The sequence below is a fragment of the Trachymyrmex septentrionalis genome, unplaced genomic scaffold (assembly GCF_001594115.1).
Source record: "Trachymyrmex septentrionalis isolate Tsep2-gDNA-1 unplaced genomic scaffold, Tsep1.0 scaffold69, whole genome shotgun sequence".
Classification (NCBI taxonomy): Eukaryota; Metazoa; Arthropoda; class Insecta; order Hymenoptera; family Formicidae; genus Trachymyrmex; species Trachymyrmex septentrionalis.
Window position 1 is genome coordinate 69,236 of NW_017305873.1, and position 20,820 is coordinate 90,055.

At 39.7% G+C, this 20,820-nt stretch overlaps 1 protein-coding gene across 1 annotated transcript in view; it reads right to left on the reverse strand.

The window, feature by feature from the left end:
• Window positions 1-20,820, reverse strand: part of LOC108753375 — a 118,351-nt gene that overhangs the window by 51,254 nt on the left and 46,277 nt on the right. The window contains exon 3 of the mRNA XM_018494906.1: window positions 3,762-3,874. Within this exon, the coding sequence (XP_018350408.1) occupies window positions 3,762-3,874 (113 nt within the window). The remainder of the gene's footprint in view (window positions 1-3,761; window positions 3,875-20,820) is intronic.

Genomic DNA, 20,820 nt, shown 5'->3' on the forward strand with positions numbered 1-20,820 from the left:
TTCAAATATTTTTTATAAAACCTTTACTTATTTAAGACAAAGATATATACTTTCTTTTTAATTATTTTAGGGACTAATCTCTTTTTTAAAAAATATCAGAATTAAAATCTCGATATTTCTCTTCCATTTTTCGAGTAAATTAAACAAATATGACTGAGAGATTCTACATAACATAAAGACTGACACTTTATAATGCCATTTTCACGAGCAACTTGTAACCAAAGAAAGTGCTTGACACTCCTCTCTATCAGTTATCTAATTTTATTGTGGTCGATCCTAATTCGCTCTGGCGTACGAGTGTTCAGCATGAGTCGTACTTACGATAACCACCCACAAAGCGCAAATGTGGGGAACCGGTAACACTTGAGATACTAGCGGTGTGGTTGTGTCGATAATGACCAGGCATTACGATAAAACGCGCGAAAACAGGGCCACCGTTGTCACGACGAGTGTGCTTTCGAGAGTCGCTGCCATAGAACCGCGTTCAATCGTGAATGCGAGGCACTGTGCTGCCCAAAATTGTCCTCTCGACCTGGTGCTTTCTGGCCCGATGTTCATCGATCGATCATCAGATAGGGCCACGAGAGACGCGGATTCACTGCTCATTAGCGGAGAGTTAATCATGGGTTAACAATCCGTTCGAATGATCCAGAGATCGGATGACGCGGACGGTCGGACAGAACCAGTTAGGCGAGAGATGTGTTTAAGATTACAAGCGGAGCGTGCAAGGCAAATATTAATCGATATGATTGGACGGACGTCCGTGTCTTCGTCCATGCACAGGAAATTTCACGTCGCTGACCGACGTTATCTCCGTTTCGCAAATTCCTTGCCGTAGATCTTTAGAACCTTTTTGCTTTTTTGCAAAGAATTGCGACGCGCTGTTTTCTTATTCCGTTCAAGATTAAATGAAGAATGAGCTTTCCGTCGTTCGAATTTATTAGAGAGAATTGAAAAGAACGACAAGCGCGGGCTGGTTCGGCAGAGAAGTCACAATTGTGAAAAAAATTGCGTGGTTTCTCATACGGAAAAGTATAGCATTTGAAAGCGCGTAGGGAGGTCCCGCCCTTCGAATTGTCAACTTCTCCACGCGTCTCCTATTCGTCTTATCGAGCCGCTCCATTTTTTACCGCGCGTCCAATCAACGTGCGACAACGGCGGCGCAACGGAGCTTCGCCTGCGGCTGTGTCCGTAAATAAATCTCCCAAGTAAGCCACCCCGGACGTCGGTAAATGTATTTTCCCGTGTCCCGCGGATCCACGAAACCGTGCCGACTAGCATGAGCCACCGTGTCACAAATTACTGGCGCGTTGTTCCGCTGTCGGCGGTACGTAACAGCGCCTGGGCGTACGCCCATTTCAGGAATGGCCTATTTCTGCTTTAATTTAGGACTCACTGGAATGCCAATTAGGCGTACTATTCTCTCGTTGAGACCCTATATGGCAAAGGTCGAAATGCTCGTGAGACGTGATTTCTAAGTTGCCTCATATATTTCTAAAGTGTCATGTATTTGCAAAGAAGAAAAGTACGCTCCAATTTCTAGAATTTTCAAAGAACGAGCGACGAGACAAATCCCGTGTCTGAAAGAAACGGAGCGAAACGTATCGTGCGAATTTCTAAAATTTCGAAAGAGAACGGTCGAAAAGTTCTCTCGGCTACCGCTGTGCTCTAAATAAATTACCTACTATGGTTGTTTGTAGATCAGCACGCGGTACTGCGAGCAAGAACCAACGTTGTCTGCGGCAGACTGTAGTAGTGGTGAAACCAGGCGAAGCTTTGTTTTTGGCTAATTTAGGGCCCATTAGTGCGACGACGTCGCCCTATTTCCTTCCTCGCCGCTTGTATCTCAAGATGGCACAGATAAAAATTCCAGGCGAAAATTCAAATGGAGAAATAACCGTGGCGTTTTACTTATTATGCAACGTCATCTCCACTAATTGTTATATATTGTATAACGATATTACGCGCGCTCGCCTTTTTTTTTCGCGAAAGCGCAAGATGGCATCCTCGTTAATTACGAAGTCATCATCTAATCTCACCGCGACCTAGATCTAGGTGCACGATATGGGAACCAGAGCCACAGGCTGTCGGAAACACGGTTAGGTATTAATTAAAGTGGCAGGCTTTCTCACCGCGTCTTCGGGTGCTCCATTTTCGGGTAATTTAGGATACGCTCAAGAGTAACGCTCTCATCTCAGCAACGTGCTCTCGATCGCTTCGCTCGCTAACAGAAAAGTGGGAAAATTACATAATCGCATCATAAAAACTCAATTGACTATGTAAACCCACTGTAGCTATGTGAAAATTCTGTGAGAACTGTTTTTAAGTTTCTTAAGACCGATTCATTTACTCAAATATCTATTTTCTTGTACATATTCAACGTACATACTGATTTATATTGTATAGAAAGAACAATTTTGTTAAAGTATTTGAAATTTAGCTAGATATACAGATTTGAAGATAATTTTGTTGGATCATCAAAATAATTACGTAGGAATATCAAACGTGATGAGCAATGCTGCAAAAAATTGACATTCTAGCAATCACTTTGAATATGTCTTACATAATTATTTTGATGATCTAAAACAAAATTATTTTCAGTATCTAAATTTCAGATACTTCAACAAAATCGTTCTTTCCATGCAATAAAACAAATATATGTACGTTAAATGTACAAGAAAAATGTTTAGTAAAACCGTCCTATTCGACATTTAGGAAGCAAGATTTTAATCTTTCTAACAATAATTGTAAAAATTGTAAAGTAACATAATGTATAATGCTATTCAAACAGACTACTATATTATATTTGACAGAATGAGCGCATTTTTGAAAGAAATATTTAAAGAGCAAGCTTTAAATCTTTCTAACAACAATTGCAAAAAATTGTAAAGTAACATATTACAGAATGCTATTCAAACGGACCACTATATTACTTTTGACAGAATGAGTGCATCTTTGAAAGAAACATTTAGGGAGCAAACTTTAAATCTTTCTAATAATTGCAAAAATTGTAAAGTGACATATTACAGAATGCTATTCAAACGGACCACTATATTATTTTTGACAGAATGAGTGCATTCTTGAAGGAAACAAAAACTTCACTAAATCAAAAATCGATATCTGACATTTTGACCATCGACTACGGTACCCATGACGTAACATTTTCCGAGCAGACCTAAAGCTCCCCCTTGGTGCGGCTTACCGCGCCATAGATCATCGTCCACGAGGAGGCAGAACAACCGGGGCGCTGTCGAGAACAAACCGACGGGATGCTCAAACGCTCGTTTCCTCGTCCTAGCTCTATTTCTGGTTAATTTTGGAGCAATCGGTAATGCTCTCTCTCTCTCTCTCTCTCTCTCTCTCTCTCTCTCACACACACACACACACACACACACACACACACACACACACACACACACACACACACACACACACACACACACATCCTCGCACAACATCGCACTTATTCACTCCCCATGTGGTCGTCCCTTTCTATTCCTACGAATCGCGTAAAAATCCAAAGGTGACCTGTGCTCTCAATTCTTTAAAATACATGCTGAATGACCTCGAATCTCGAAAACACGAGGCTGCACGATGTCATAGCGTGAAAGAAACGGTCGTTTTATTGTGAGAAACGACCATTGACAGCGACTCGAGGACTTCGCTGCAGAGATTTTTTTTTACCGCATCGCCATACTTATTGATATTGTATGATATCATCTGATTGGTAAAAGAAAATGATAACAGAGAAATCTACTTACTTCCAGAAAACGACGGATACAATCGCGGCCATTAGTAGAAGGACCACCGCGCAGGTGATGATTAGGGCAGTGCTTTGCAACGACGGGTTTGTATGATAGGAGGCGTCGATCATCTGAAAAGAGAGAATCATCGTTAGAGCATATTCGAGTAGCTTACAAATATCTATTTACAAATGTCCATTTTGTAAACAATATTATTATATAAGCTGTTTATGAAGACTTGCTTATTTTATCGAACGTATGAATATACGTTGAACGTTGCAATATATGGCGCGGATATTTGTATCGTACATGGAAAGAATTTTGCTGAAATATCTAAAAATTCAGCTAGATACAGATCTGAAAATAATTTTGAGCTATTAAAATAATTATGTAGAAAATTCAAGCATAATGAGAAATGCTGCAAACAATTTTAATATTCTAGCAATTAGCTCGAGCGTTCTACATAATTATTTTAATGGTCCAACAAAATTATTTTCAAATCTGTATCTAGCTAAACTTTCAGATACTTTTAGCAAAACCATTCTTTCCTTGCAGAATCATAGAATAGCTGTGAGAATAGTTTCATGTCGAATTTTTAATTATCTATTTTGTGTTTGTCGAACGGATCTCGATACTTTAAGGTGACTGGGAAAATCGGTTTCGTCGGCGATAACCGATAATGAGATCGTGGATATAAATTTTCTCATTTTCTCACCGAAGAGAGTTGCAAAAAGGACGTCGCGCAGTATGGTATTATGCTACGCCGCTGTGTAATTATGCGGCCGTCGCGGGTGCGATAATACCGGAAGAGGCGAATTAATCGCCGTGGAAACAGCTTCATTCGTTCATTCCGACAGACTTAATCGAGACAGCGAGCAGCTTTGTGCTGCCGTCGTCGTGAAGATGTGCTTTTACCCTGAACATGAAGGGAAACCTGCACGTTAACCGCCATTTGCGCAACAACATGAATTATTACTTACACACCTCCGCTTTTATTTCTAGTTTATTCCTGTATACGTAGTATTATTTATCGCTATTTATATTTATATTTGTGACATTTAATATTTAAAGCGCCAAGACTGCTCAGCCATAGCTGAGCCAAGCATTAAACCATATCTATGCTATATTTACAGAGAAAATAATTTAATGCTTTTACGAAGAAATGTTGGCGAGTTTTTTTTGTAGCCACGATCTCCACATATTAAAGTAATTTCTCAAAAGAATTTATAATTAACGTAAATCATTTTTTTACAATGCATACAAGGAAAGAACAATTCTAAAAATTTAGCCAGATGCAAATTTGAAAATAATTTTGTTGAACCATTAAAATAATTATTGCATAAAGTTTAAATATTCTAGCAACCAGTTTGAGCGTCCTAATTATTTTCAAATTTTCATCTAGCTACAATTTTAGATACAGCAAAACCGTCTTTTCCGTGTAACGACGAAAACTTAATATAGTTCAATAGAAACTTAAAACGGTTCAATTAAACTCTTATAAAACGTTCAAGAATTAATTTCTCGGAGTTTTATAAAGGATTAATGATTTAAAAATTCATTTTTCTCGATATCCCGTAAGAAGACTTCCAGTCTTGATACCCTTTGGGGATGATCTCGTTCGAGGTAGTTACGACGCAGAAGGAGAGAGGATTGCGAAAGGGCTGATCCGGGGGATCAATCGTGGATCCTTCATATCGATAACCACGCGAAATACCACCGTAACCCTCATTTACGTCTCTGCGCGAGGAGGTATAGAGGGTAAGGGAGGCACAGGAGGTGGAGAATTTCGCGGCTGAAATTCCTCGTTTCTCGAACTGGGTATATTCGATATCGGCGACGGTGGCGTAGCGGAACGCCGGAAATTCGTATCGGAATCTCCCACCCCTCCACCATTGTGACTGGATTCTTCATAAGAGGCACGTAGGTACGCCGGGAAGTGCCCGGGCACACGTGCCGGGTATGATGAACGCAAGGAAAGGAAAGGGAGCGCGTTGAGGGAGAAGAGTGGGTTCCTCAGTGTGTTACGTGGGCCGCTTGCGAAAAAGGGAAAGTGATTTTTATGGAAAAAGGATGGGGGGGGGGGGTTCTCGGGACTGAAAGATACTTCCGATCAGCCAGATCGGATCCGCCACTGTTTCCATTCTCGGTCCCTCGGCGTATCGATCGAGAAGCATTGTAAGATCGAGATTCTCATATACCTGGCGACACCCTGAAAGAGACATGGTTGAGTGCTAGTTGGTTGGAGGGTTGGTTAAACACATACTGATAAGTCTCTCGCTAAAGAGGGACGCGGAATACAATAAACGGCGCGGAATGGGATAGATAACCAGCTACGTTATTCGGAGCGTCATAAAGGAAGGCAATATCTATCAAAAGCCACGTGGACAGAAACTTCCGTCATCTGAAGGAAGGATCTCATCCTTGAAAACATTTTCTTTGCTCAACTGGAAGTTTGCAAGGTTCATAAAACTCATTCGTAACGTTAGAGTTCGCCAAGATGAACATATTCAATGCGAGGTCGAATGATGAATGAACGAGCCTGAGTAATGATCGTTATGAAAGGTCGCTTAATTATTTCTCTTGGCTGTGAGCGAAAGTTGAACCTTAATTTGGTCCTTCGATGAAGTTGGCGTATCGCAAATAATTTTGCGAGACGGATCGTCAGTTTTAATTGAAAACTGACGGAAAGAAAATTTCTATTTGTCTTAGGATCAATATTTAATGATACATATGAATCATTAGAGAAATTATAAGATTTATTATTTACTTTTACGGATATTCACGTCTCTGATGTACCTTCTCGAAACGAGAAAAAAACCTCGGATTATCTCCGGCAACTCTCGTGATATTAAATAATTGAAGCGCTATAATAGCCGGCTTTTAATCGTCGCTAACCGATAATATTTAGCGTGTGTGAAGGTTTAATACACCGCGACATGAGCGTATCTCGTCTCATGAAAGGCGCGATGAGGAATACACGAGCGATGAGATACATTGTGCGGCATGCTATTTGGCAGTGAGCCAAGCAAAGCAGCATTTATCAAAGCCCCTGTAAGCACGTATATAATATACGTGCCACCTATACGGCAACGATTGTGGAAGTGCGGACGTGTTAGTGCCGTTTTGCCTCTACCGTGCTCACTCTCTTTCTTTTTCTTTTTCTGCGAATTTAAATTTTAATTAAAATTTCAATTGGCATTGAAATTTGCCCACTTATGCAACGAGCGTAAAAATCTTTACGCTCCCTCTTAAAAATTTTAATGGCTTATTATGTTGCTCGATGCTATGTGCAATATACCACCCTCGCCTGTCGCCTAATCTTACGTATCTTGATAATCTTGATAAAGAAAATTGCTGGTTATAGTTCTGCAATATAATCACTTAATAACTATTCTCTCACGGTTAATTATTAATTACTGATTTAATTTAATCATATTTTACCTATTTGTTATGCTGATTTTATAAGAAAAGATTTTTTTTTTTATCGTAACGTAGCATATATCTATCTATTATTTACCTGTCTATCGATCTACCTATCTGTCTACCTAGTCATCTTTCCTTTTTTTTCCTCGCTCTCTCTCTCTTCGCTCTTAACGTTATCCGAAAGTATCTCGTCCTCTTCTGATCCGCTTCGTCCTCCGCGCGGTGGCTCATCGCTCATCATTACCGTGATATTAATGGCGTTGGCTAATGGATTCAGTTGAGAGACCAGCGTCAGTAAGAGAATCCCCCTTCCTCTAAGTGATCACCTCTCTTCATCTTTCCCTTTCCCATTTTCCTGGCGCGGTAGAATTCGGAAAATAAATACCGATAGCATGCCGTGATGTATTATGTCATTCTCACCAGGAAGATAGACTCCGGAAAAGGCAGGGAAGAGAAACAAAAATTCGCGCTCGAATTCTTGAAAATTGAGAGCGGAGGGATTTCTACGTGAGAGGTAACGGAAAATAGTGGAGAAGAGAAGTGGAAAAGTCACCGGAATATCACTCTGCCGCTGCGAAGAGAAAACGTATCGCGCGATGCACCGTGTCAGTGACGCACAATGTGGTTGCACTTGCAGCTGCATGCGGTTCACCACGATACTCCCCACGCCGCCCGCGGTAAAACGTACACGAGAATGAATAATATTCTAGATGCGTTTTTGGTAAATTACGTGATCACAATCACGCTCACGAGATTAAACAGAGCAATTATCGAATAATTCATCACGTCGTAAATTAATTTATGTACATGTGTGACTTCTTGTCCGTGTTATTGTGGATTTAAATGAATTTTGCGATTTCTCTTTAGAACAAAGTGAATTTTTGGACATCGTGAATTAGTCTACCCGTTACTTAAAATAGATTTATGAATACTAAATGATGAGAGGCGGCTTTATGAAATTGGAATTTTTTTTTATTCAACGATACGTTGTATATTTCCCGTGGTCGTTCTGTGGATGTATTTCGCGAACAGGAAAGAGCGACACCGTCAAAGTCGGGTATGGACAACGCATACGAGCTTCCGGATTTACACGGCGGAACATAGGGCGAATCGAAGCTCGAGTAACCCGACGCCAGATCCAATTAATGGGTTCCTTGTGGAAAGCCCCGCGCGTGTAGCGCAATGAACGTAACAACGGTCGTAATCGAACGGAACTACATCATAAGAGAGGGTGAAAGTTCCCTGATTGCGGAAGCGGATAGCAGCGACGGGAAAGGGATACGCGACGGTGTATTTAGGTTCGGATCTTCGAGCTCCATATACATATCTGTATAGGATGTCCAATTAGCTTTTTTTCTCGTGATGAATTTGGAACGTTTAAAATTTTCAACTCTTTTTTTGGTTTGTGTTAAGTAGAAATAATATTACTTTATAAAATTAGCATTAACCAATTTTTATGCGAAATTTATAAGAAATAAAAACAAAAATTAAGCGCGTCTCTTCAACAGAAATTTAATTCTCAGTTTGTATCCTTTTTTGATATAAGCAAATTTCACTCTCAAATATCTCCGAAATAAAAGAAGGTACTATTCTGATTTATTTAGAGATGTTAAAAAGTAATAAGTTTTTCTAAACTTTTTGAAACAATAGAAAAACCGGGCTGGACAAAAAGATTGTAGATGAAGGGAATAAAAATATTATATAATTGCAGGAGGATTAAAATAAATAATATACTGTGATAACAACAAGTGATAACTCGGTGTCGCGTGTATATTTTCGCCGGTGATTTCGCAACATTCTCGTGTGAAAATTCTTTCTAGGCTGTAATCGGGGCCAAGTTAACTTTCCTTACATTATTTGAGAGTTAGGATGCCCACCTTGGTCTCACAATGGTCTTCAAACTTGTCCAGGTTTGAGGGCCAATGTGGGGCCTAGATAAAAAAAGCGCGACAATCAAAGATTGAGCCAGAAGTATAAAAATTTTAACCTGGGCATATTTTATATAACTGTAAGTAGGGAATATATCCGTGAGGAAATTTATCCAGGCCCTTCATATTTAATATTGTAAGAAATAAGCGAGAAAAATATCAGAACGTTCCAGGATTCTGGTCTCCTGCATATTAATAGATTTGCGTCCTGCCACTGAGCTACACAGTCTTGACACTGATAGTTTCTCTAATTGTGCCTATTTTCTCTAAATTTCTTACAATATTGACCCTGTATGGGCCAGTATTAAAGTATGAAATTTCCGGATAAATTTCCACACACAGGATCAGATGAAGTTGAGAGATAACGTTCGGGCAAATATGATTGCAGGCAGAGAGTTAAAGTAGATATTCTGCGATCGCGACGAGTGATAACAAGATGTTTAGCGCTAAGGAATCGAGAGAAACCTCTGTCTCTCCTGTTCTCTGCGACTCGTAAAGGTAACTTCGACTGTTTGCGAAATGTACTCGATGTCGCGTGTATATTTTTGCCGGTGTACCATCAGATGAAAGTTGAGAGATAGCGTTCTCCGATCAGACAACGATATATCAATTAAACGGAGTCCGTTCGACGCGTGTACGCACACAAGCGTGTAGCGACAGAATGGCGCGAGGATCGATCGATCCTCGTTCGAGGATTCCCTTCGCTGTGGTGCACGAGAGTGGAGAAGCGATAACATCGCGGGATTGTTTATGGATCGGTGAGCGGCTACTGTTCTTCGGCGCCGCCGGTTCGCCTATCGCGCTCCGGCCGGCCGGCTAGGCGATGTGTGCATTATTGGATAGACGTCATCTGCTCCCGTTGAAATTGCTCGTCTCGTGGAATAGAAAAAAAGAAAAGGAAAAAAAGGACCGTTTTCAATTCGGTTCGTTCATCGCGCGCGTCTATCGGCTCGCCGATGCGTAATTCGCAGTAAGCTCGTTCGCGAATGTAAAAATGTTTCTTCAGCATGAAACGTGACGTACGCCGAATTAATCTTGAGTTCCCCGTATCATTCTTATTTATTCTCATTGAAGCGGAAGAACCTGTCAACTGAAACAACCAGGAAAATAAATATCCAATTTTTAAATATAACTTTGATTGAGTTATTGCAATGCTGTGATTAATTGTACATTATTCTATTAAAAACGATATTTTAGTGGTTAAAGAAATTGCGAGCGTCTGTCTTGTTAGAAACTCTAGATAATCTCAGATTTTCGGAGAACAAGGTTCTCTCCAGAGGCTTGTACACATAATCGTTACCCTAATCAACCGCGACGGGGGTGGATACAGTATATGTATACGAGTGCAGTGGTATCCGAAGGATCTTGTTGTGATGGACCGAAGATGCTTCGTTTGGGTTATCAGATGAGTTCCTCCACTCTTTTAATCCGCGTGCTACAACGAAGGTATCGTTCGGCATCTTGATCAAGCAACGTTTCGATTAATTAGCGTGCGGCCGCTAACGAAGCTCGAGCGTGCACAAAACAAGGGGGATGACGCAGGGAAGAGACAGACAGTGGAGTTGAATGGGAGAAGTAGAAAAAGGAGGCTCCCCTTCGCTTCGCACTGGATACAATCGATATCACGTAATGCGATCTCGCGGCCTGAGTGCAGGGAAACATGTATACATATTATATTACCGAAGGTATATATGTTTCTGAATACGTATATACATATGCATATATGTGCGCGTGTGCGCGCACGAATAATACACGTCGCGTTATGAATCGAATACTTTGGGGATGCAAAAACAGATAGAGATAGAGGGAGGTGTTCTCTATAGATTATACCTTTGTTTCGCTATTCGGGATGCTTGTTAGCAAAAAAATTGCGTAGTGGTGAAAATTGCGTAGAAAAATTAATTAATCTGGAAAGAGTATATTTTTTATTTTTCCATTTGTGTATATAAAAACTACACAAAGAAGCATTGAGAAAAGTGGTCCGGTTGGATTAAATAAGTAATTCTGATGGAAAATAGACGAATCAGAAATTTTCTGATAAAGTCTACTAAAATTCTAGTTGAGATAATAAAATTCTGATTGATATAATTATTCTCGTAAAAATAAGAATTCTAATAGATTTTACCAAAATCTCATTGTATCAACCAGAATTCCGGTTATCTCAATTAGAATTCTAATAAATTTTATCAGAAAATTCTGATTCGTCCATTTTCAAATGGAATTTTTTTCAGTGAGTATTTGAAAAATTTATAATATCAAGATATTAAAAGACCGCATACGAACATACGGATAACAGAAAATGGGAAAAACTGTTTAATTTTAAATATATTTTCGTATTCCTGTATACTCTTTGAATAACGAAATAATGGTAATTATATCGTCGCTACATTAAACAATACTGATATAACAATAATGTCTAACAATGTCCTGCTACAATTATAATGTCCATGATATATTATTGATTCAGATATTCACCCCCGTGGTTCAATTGCAAGCGACCCCCACAGGGTGTTCATACGCACGTGGGCGTATCCGCGTCTGACGCACGAAACGCAAACGAGCGTACACGCGAGACGTTAAATTCAGTGGCACGGCATTAGCATAAACCGCGGGGGGCAACAATAGCAGGAGACGAGACAGATAGAAATGCACGAGGGAAAAGGGTGGCGGAATGTTGGAATTGAATCGAAAATCATCTCGTTGATTTAACTCCCTTTCTCCCCCCCCCCTCTCTCTCTCTTTCCTTTTCCTTATTTATGATTCTCGATCGTATTCTCCATTTGCTATCTCTTCTTTAATCGTTTCCGATGATATCGCCAATATATCACTAATAAATTTTCATCCAAGTTCATCCTCGAAGGTGATTAGGTCATGCAGCTAATTCTTTTCTTCAAAGTAAAATTAACCAAAAAAATTGGATTACACCTAGAACATTATTAGGAATACAAATTTTATTTTACACTCTTCCTACATCGTTCTCTTCTCTTTTCTATTTTCTGTTGACGAGCACTTTACCGTAACTAGTTCACGATAGTTTAGGACACGTTAATTACGCATTTGTTCAGGGATTTGCATGCGTTACTCCAGCGCCAGAGGGACAGAGAGAATTCGTACCCATAGTGTGTACAACGATTCGTTACGGGACCTTGCCGTTTGCGCAATCAACGGTCCAATCGGGATCACGATCGATATGCGTGTATCTCAATTACACAATGCGCCATTGATTACATTTCATAAATCTGACGATTGCATATGTTTCTTTCATTTCATCCTTATTTCTTTTACTAATAAGAATGGGTATTTTTAATTACTTGAAGTTCAAAAGATTATAAGATAAGAAAGTTTATAATTATTAGCTATACAAATAACTAATAATCTTGAAATTTGAATCAATTAAATCTTTTACTAACAGTTCTTTTATTAACTTATGGTTCTTATTAATTCGTATAAAAGTTTATTTATAAAGCAAACATACCATCATTCCACCATTATTTTATGACAAAGTACACGTTATTTTCTTCGTAGAAAGTCTCGTATTCGACCGCAAATAGAATTACAGAAAAGAGGAAGAATGAAAAAAAAATTCTTAATTGCAATCAGCAGGCGTTGTTGGAACGCATAAAATCCCAACGTGCACTGAATGAGGGTTTAGAATTTTCGTGGAAGCGATACGTTTTCGTAGTATCGAGGTCTTTGAGAGGCCGGTCGTAAGCTCAGTTAAGCTCTGTTAAGCACATGCCGGTATTCGCCATAGTCGCGATAATTTCCATGGCGGACGTATCAACGGCGGTGGTCGAGCATAACGACGCTGCCTGGACGATCGAATTTTGCCGATGGCGAGTCAATGCACTGGAACGCGCACGAGATCGAGACCAATGGTAACCAATAAAACGGATGCTGGCCGGCCGTGACGTTCCTTTGCAACGCGATCGAAAACGGATTCGCATTCCCTGATGTATGATGTAATGCGTATTATCAGAATGTGACAATGTGGATCAAGGAATCCACGGTTAATATCAACGAAATAGCTCTATGATAATCCCTTTGATGTAACATGTAAGAAATCCTTATACGAAAAGAATGAATTGATTCCCACAATCATAATTTATCATATTCGGATCATTTATTTATAATTATACTTTATTTAATCGGTTTTTTTTATTAGAAAATAGTAAGAAAAAAATTATAATTTAGAAACAAAGCGAATAGACGTTAATTCTCGAGGCAGACTGATTGTTCTACACTTAAAATAGACGAATTATTTTAGTTTACGTAGAAAGGACGATTTTGTTTAAATATCTAAAAATTTAGCTAGATACAGATTTAAAAATAATTCTTTTGGACCCTCAAATAATTACGTAGGACGCTCAAACTTGTTAAAATGTCAAAAATTTTTTGTAGCATTCAATGATCGACAAATCTTCAATGCATCATTATTGTTGCGATTATTAATATCGAACTGGAAATGGATCGTATTAATTTCGTAAATGGAAAAATTTTAATTAGCTTGCTCGAATTTAAAGATATATATATCCGTAGAGAATAAATTTCTTGAGCGTACGAAGAGACACAAGAAGATAACGAAAGCGGCTACTCTGCTATCAACAACGTTCAGACTTTCTTGGAAAGCTGAGCTTCACGGGAGCACTCTTCCGGAGAGAATCGTCTTAAAGCGCGCGTGCAACTTGATAAGCGAAGGATAAAATTAATTCGCCTACGGAGCGAATCGAATCGCACGTTGCAATCCCGTGGAAAAGCCGGATGCCAGTGCGCGGCTCCGTTAAACGAATGACACAGATTTTTCCGCGTAAAAGCGAATCCACGTTCCCCGTCTCCGGATTTCAACAAACGAGATCGTGGATCTCTGAGTCGCCCCCGTAACTCGATCAATCCCATCGCTCAGTTGCTTGCAACCGGTCGCTTGCAACCCTCACCCGATCGAATCGATCGAATCGCCTCAAGGAGTGCGGAAAAGGAGCAAGGAGATGATGCGGTTGAACTCGACATCGCCCCGAGCTCCTTCTTCACGAAGAAGTGGTAGTACTTCGATCTCTTTCCGGAGAGAATCTTGACGTTTTCATACATGAATTACTTCTTTCAAATAAAAGAAGAAAGGTACGCGTAGAAATTAAATGGACGATTCTTGTACAAAAAGTTCGAGTTCTACTTCGAATTAAAGTTCAATGGGAATTCTCGTTTTTTAGGAGACGACAGCATTTTATTAATGGTAGTAATTTGTATTCGTTGAATTAATATGCGTATCGGACAGCTACATTCTGTCAATGTTTCGTAACGCTCTTAGTAACATTTGTGTTTCCATGAACGAGTAAATCCTATTTAACCTTTACTTAAGCCGAGTTACCAAGCTCGAGAACGCATTTTCGCCGCAGGAGGAGGTCCTCGACCTTTCAGGCACCCTAAGGAGAGATAAAAGGAAGACAAGGGAAGAAAAGGGCTTGAGGAACGTGGATATGAGGAAATTGGCAGGGGAACACGTCCTGGTCGAGTACACGTACAACGAATCAGTCATTTCTATAGAATAGAACGTCAGGAGGGGGAGAAGGTGAAAAGTGATAGCAGACAACCGGATGGTGCGAGATAACGATTAGTCCCGAAAGTTCCCGGCAACAAGAGATTTCTCTCCAACCGAAAGATGATGAGGACACGAAGGAACTTTCCCCTCCCAGAAGGTTAGAGAAGGTGTGCGGTTTCTCGACGCGGTTTCCCCTTAACGCGTCCCAGTGGGCTCGCCTAATTCATGCGTAAGTGGATAACTCGAGTTAGCTCGGCGTTTAACGTGAATCATCGGCAACTTTCCCCGATTACGATCGACCGTGCCGGCTGAGTTCCACCTAAGATCGATCGTCTCTTTTCGCCGCATTTTCAGACTCAAATCGAAATAGAATCATCATCACGATAGAAATACTGGACCGTATCTACGTATCGGTTGTGATGATTCTTTAAATAATTGAGGTAGTAAACACGCGCCGTGATTACGTTTCGATTATTAAATTAATTTTATACTTTAATGAGAATGTAGAAGATTGAAAATAAGATTTAGCCAATTTTTAATTCGTACCTAAATGTTATCTTAGAAGGAAATTTTGAGAGAAATTCCTTGCGCGAAACGATGAATGCGTAACGAGCTGCCGTACAGAACGAAACGAGAAGGACTCTCGGCGCGATCCTTATTCCCTCCGGACGGTAAATTCTACATCGTGTCGAAGCCCGACAGAATGGAGGATCCTTCCAATTTCTGGCCGAACGTGCCGATTTCGGCGCGCGTTTTATCGCTCGGATCCGTCGTAGAATGAAAATCCGGAGGCAGAAAAGCAAGAGAAAAAAGCAGGAAAGAGGGAGATGATATCGGGTTGGTCTCGTCCTCTTCCGGATGGAGGTGAGAGGTGTTTCCCTCGGGTTCATAGATTACTCCTCTAGTATTCCAAAGTCTCACAGACTGGTGCAACTTATGCATTTGTCAAAAAACAAGTTTTTTTTTGGCAAGATTTGTAAATAAACAATTAAAATCAAATTAACAATTCAATTGAGATTAAAGGAAAAAGAAGATTAAATCATTTGATTAGTGAAATCATTGAATCATTTGGAGCGTTTAATATTAAACGGTTTAAGATTCGTATTCATAGTTGTAAATCGATCCACAATTGATTCTTATTTCAGGCGAACTAAGTTTGAACCAAAGTTTGAATCGATCGAATTCATTAAATCGTGGTTTGAGAAGCGTTTTTGAAATAAAAGATTGATTTAAACTTGGCCTGAATTGAATTTCAGGTTGAACCGCGACTATGAATGCGACTCTTAAAGACTGAATTCTTTCTCTTTATAAATATGTATGTTTTTCAATAAGGAAATATCGACTTTAAAGAAGTATCATTAAAAATCTGAAGAACATTTATCATACACACATTTCCTTTAGATTATTCTTCGATACATTGTCTTGAGAAAAGAGCGATGACAATTCCAAAGGCACTCTCTGTATGTAATTTAGGAATGTTCTAGAGCCGATCCCGAATTTTATACCTCGGGAGTAGCCGCAGAATTAAAGTACGGTGCATACACCTGAGAGTGGTGGATCACCTCCCTCTTCGCTGTCCCTAATGATCCCTTTGGCGGCTTCTCGGATGTCGCGAGGATGCCAAAGAGGATTCGTGCGGAAGGAATCCAGGCGAGGACTCGCCTTGAAAAGAGAAAAAGAGAAAAGAAAGGCGAGGAGAGGATTCCTCACCGCCTTTTCCCTCCTCGGATTACATTTATTATCGAGGGACGCCCACAGACGCCCACGTGCCCTACCTCCAGAGGTTCGATGAAAAGTTCCTTATCCGCGATCCGAGGTGTCGGACGCGAATAACGTGCGTAATTAATGCGATGTGATACGTGCGAGCGTGGGCGCGAACGGGGATGCATATTAGTCAGTCGATCTGTTTGCTTACCCGCAGCATAACTGGGCGCGAAATGCCAAACAGAATGTGCAGATAATCTCCTGAAGATATGAATATTGAATTATCCCTGCAATGCCTTTCTTGATGCTTTCAAAGTTCCATTTTCTCTGGGCAATAAATTTCCGACGGAAGATACAGTAAAAAATGTCAGTCCCCAGTTTTTTCATTTACCACAAAATAGACATCGACAGTTGGAAGCGGCTTCTCAAATAGCAAATGGTGCAATTTTGCCTGTTTCCGGGTTTTATAAAAAATCTTTAAGAACGAACGTCCACTCGAGACGGAACGAATCTTCAATGCAATTTTGCCCGAAAATTCGGTTTTCCCTCGATCGTAATGTCTACAGATTTTAAGGGGAGAATATCGCAGCGCCCTTTTCTTCCTAATGATGCCTTTGACGACCGCTCAGGTATCACTAAGGGAAAGGGTAGCATCTGTGAATCATTCCCCTTTAATTCCACGAGAGACTCCTTTCATGTTACCGTTCTCCAAAAAAATGTTTTTTTTTTTTTCCAAGAAATAAAACCAAGTATAATATTCTTTAAGACTCATATAAATATATAAATTTCTTAAATTATTTTATAAGAACATCTCAACGAAACTTTTCAAAATCATTTTATTTTCAATATAAATATTCAATATTTTATAAATATTAATATCTTTATTTTTAATGCAAAGATAGAAATATTAGAATAACTTTCTAAGATAATTTCATAGCGTCATTCCTTTCTTCACGTCATAATGTTATCATTTGATGAGGAAAGGGATATCATTCGATCACCTACATATATGCGCAATTCGATCTGGAGCCGATGCGATTGATTTACATTAAGTTCGACGCCATGCAAATCATCCCACTCTGCATTTGTAATCAATAGATCAAGGCGTGATCATTCGCCGTGAGTCTAATGATATCCGGCCCCGTGAAAGCCAGAATAATTCTATCGAAGGAATCTGAATGAAAGGAATGATGCTTCACGCTTGGCATGAAACAGCGCGAATATCTCTCTCCTTCATTTTCCTCACTTTTTCATCTTCATAAATTACTTTCGCACAATTTTACTTTCGACAAGTTTACGAGATATTTTATTCACATATTTCTATACATATTTCTTGATAAATACGTGTTTAAGGATATCGGGGAATTATATCACTTGTTTTTTTTACAACAAAAAAGAAATTATATCCTATAATATTTTCCTTTCCTTTTCTCAGAGGTTAGTAATAAATTTTGAAGTTGATTTATCACGAAAATTCCGCTGCGAAACGAATCGGCCGACATCTACCGAGGAGGAAACGTGGAAGAAATCTACAGCGGGGTCCTCTCCGTTCTGCGGAGAATGAGATCTTGCGGTTTTAGCTCTAATCCCACGTGAACAATGTTACTGGCTTTAATGTTCGTTACGCGCAACACGTAATTTTCCAACCCCGAGCACGGAGGGGGTGGAAGGAGGACTTGCACGGGGAGGGTGGAGCGAGCACATTTGTCTTCGCACGCCGAAACCTCGCACCTGAGAGCGTCACTTAACGCGAGTTACTGTGCGATTGGTTATACGGGCCACTAACCTACTGCCACGGAATTGACGGAATGCCAGGCGTTGCTTTTAGTTGCGAATTTATAAGGATGACAGAACGATTCGGTGCAAAAACCGAAGAGTAATGGTCTTCGTGCGATTCTCGATTATCGATCGCTCCGTTCTAATTTAGCTTGTCGTTCTCGCTATAGAAGCTGATATTTGAAATGTGATCGCGTAGCAAATATATCTCACAAACGATTTTTTTATAAGTTTTAATAATTTTTATTTGAAAAATTATTAATCTCTGTTATAAACTTGAAAATTCTCGTTCCGGAAATTAAATTATTAGACTAAATGAAAAAAATCTCAGATAAGCTCATATATAGCATAATTTTATATATATATATATATAGCATGATAAATCAGGAACCGCAGTTGTCCGTAGAGAGAGAGAATGTGGTAAAGTATTTTATAGTTCACGTTATAGTGTAGAGTTGCATTTTATGCTAAGCATCAAGGAAGATGCTTTTGCGACAAGAATATCATTGAGGAGAAAAGAGAGAGAAGTGCAAAGGGCGATATATAATTTCTTCTTTAGTTGGCCTATAACGACGAAAAGGGCACGGGATGCGCAAGCAGGATGAAGCATTAGAGAGATGCATTTGTCTTCGCTTTTCGAAACGCACTTGGGAGTAGTGCTGCTCGTTATCAGACCGTGATTGATTGTAATCCAGTAACCTAGTGAGGTGTACTAGTTGCTCGTTACAATCGCAGCAAAATGTATGGAGTTTATAGTGCATTAGACCATAATACAAACAATAATATTCGCGTCCAGTACTACGTGCATTGTAGTGTTAAATGTTATTTGTATTTTTGTTCGCTTATTATCTAATAATATAGCAAGTTTAACTAAATGCAGCAGTAAAATTGTTAGTATTTTATCAGGTTCTATAATTTAAGTGGTTTCATTTTTACGTTTTATCTTTATACTCTTTTGTGAACGAATATAAAATTATACTCCGAGAGAAACATCCGGAATAAAAAAATACCGGTTTTTAAATTTGAAATTAAAAATTATTATTAAACCACGCGAGAGCGTGCAACTTACGGTGATCTACTAAACAGACATTTCATTTTCGCCAAACGCGTCCATCATGTCTATCGAAAATGACAATTCAATAAGTAGTATAAAAATCGTACAACCTCATTAAACCGACGAAATCGTGCAATTAATGAGCTCGATTCTCATCGGGATTGAATAGTGGCGAGATATAATTAATGACAAGGTTGACGTCAATGTCGATATAATGATATCATTTAATGCGGTAATACGCGGCGCTCATGACATTTTTCGTTGAGATACAAATTGATTTACGCGAGCGATTCATTTATGCGCCCGTAAATATTGCACGAAGGCAAATTGGAAAATATTACAGTCACCTAATTCCATGCGCGCGTGGTTCCGTAACAAATTTTTTTAAATGAAAATTTCATTCTGCATTTATTTCTTTTACGCGAGCGCCGTTTCGCCGACCGACGCGAGATTCAATCTTTCGTACCGTATTTCATGTCGGCGTTAGCTCTCGATGGTACACTTTCCCCGTGTAATTTTTTTTCTTTCTTTTTTTTTTTTTAATTTCCTACCTCGTCAGCTTTGTTCCGTGGTGGAATCACGCCTTCGTCGTTCATAATCATTCAATTTATTTGCGCGCCGAAAAATCTGGGTTAAGAACAACTCTACATACAGACATCGGAAGCGTAAAAAAATGTACAATTCATTCGTAGAGGAGAAAAAGGAAGAATGGAAATCGAAATACGAAGCTCAAAAGCAAAATATGTTTGTAGTCTCAGCAAAAATCAATATCGATGCTAGAATGAAAAAAATATGATATATATTTCTTTATAATTATATTAATCTCCTACTCTTATATAATCATATATCAATCTTTACATTATATTAATTGCAGAATTTATTATTATATCGATCATCGCGCGCGTAATTTATCGTTCAACATTTACAAATGTTACATTTTCTTAAAACACTCGATTTATCACACTTTTTTGTTATATTTCAAATCTTTAATACCTACGTCATATATTTCACCTTTACTTTTTCTCTCTCGTATCGCCTGTCTAATAATTTTGCTGAAAGCCTCGCCAATCAGCGTCACTATCCCATGTTCGATACATCTACCCCGCGTAACTTCACGAAAGAAACGAGCAGAAAAGGGGAACGGGGGAAAAAGGGGATGAATTGCTCGAGTTCGTTTCGCGCTGCGCGCTTGACGAAGCGCGACGTGCCGGGATTCGTTCCATTTCGAATATCAAAAACAATTCGCCACCCGCAGGGGGCCGTCGCCGCCACGCGACCGGGAAGGGTTGACGAAGGCTTTACCGTGCAACTTCCGCCGTCAGGAGAGAGAGAAAAAGGGGCGGATTTTAGGCGGACTATAGCTATACGAGGGACGATCGTTCTCTCTCGGACGGAACGGACGACGGATATTAACGCGTGTGCGGAACGCTGCTCTTTATGTCATTAAATACATCCACGCAGCACGCAACCCACACCATCCCCGTCGAGCCTGATTGTCGTCCTACGTTCTGCGGGGGTGCGAATCACCCCTGCGGTACGGCGCGTTCGGGAGGAAAGTATTGCGGTTTGCAATTGATTTCGAGAAATGACGAGGGACAGGAAGGTTGCAGTTAATTATTAACTGTACTCGTGTATATATATATATATATATACACAATA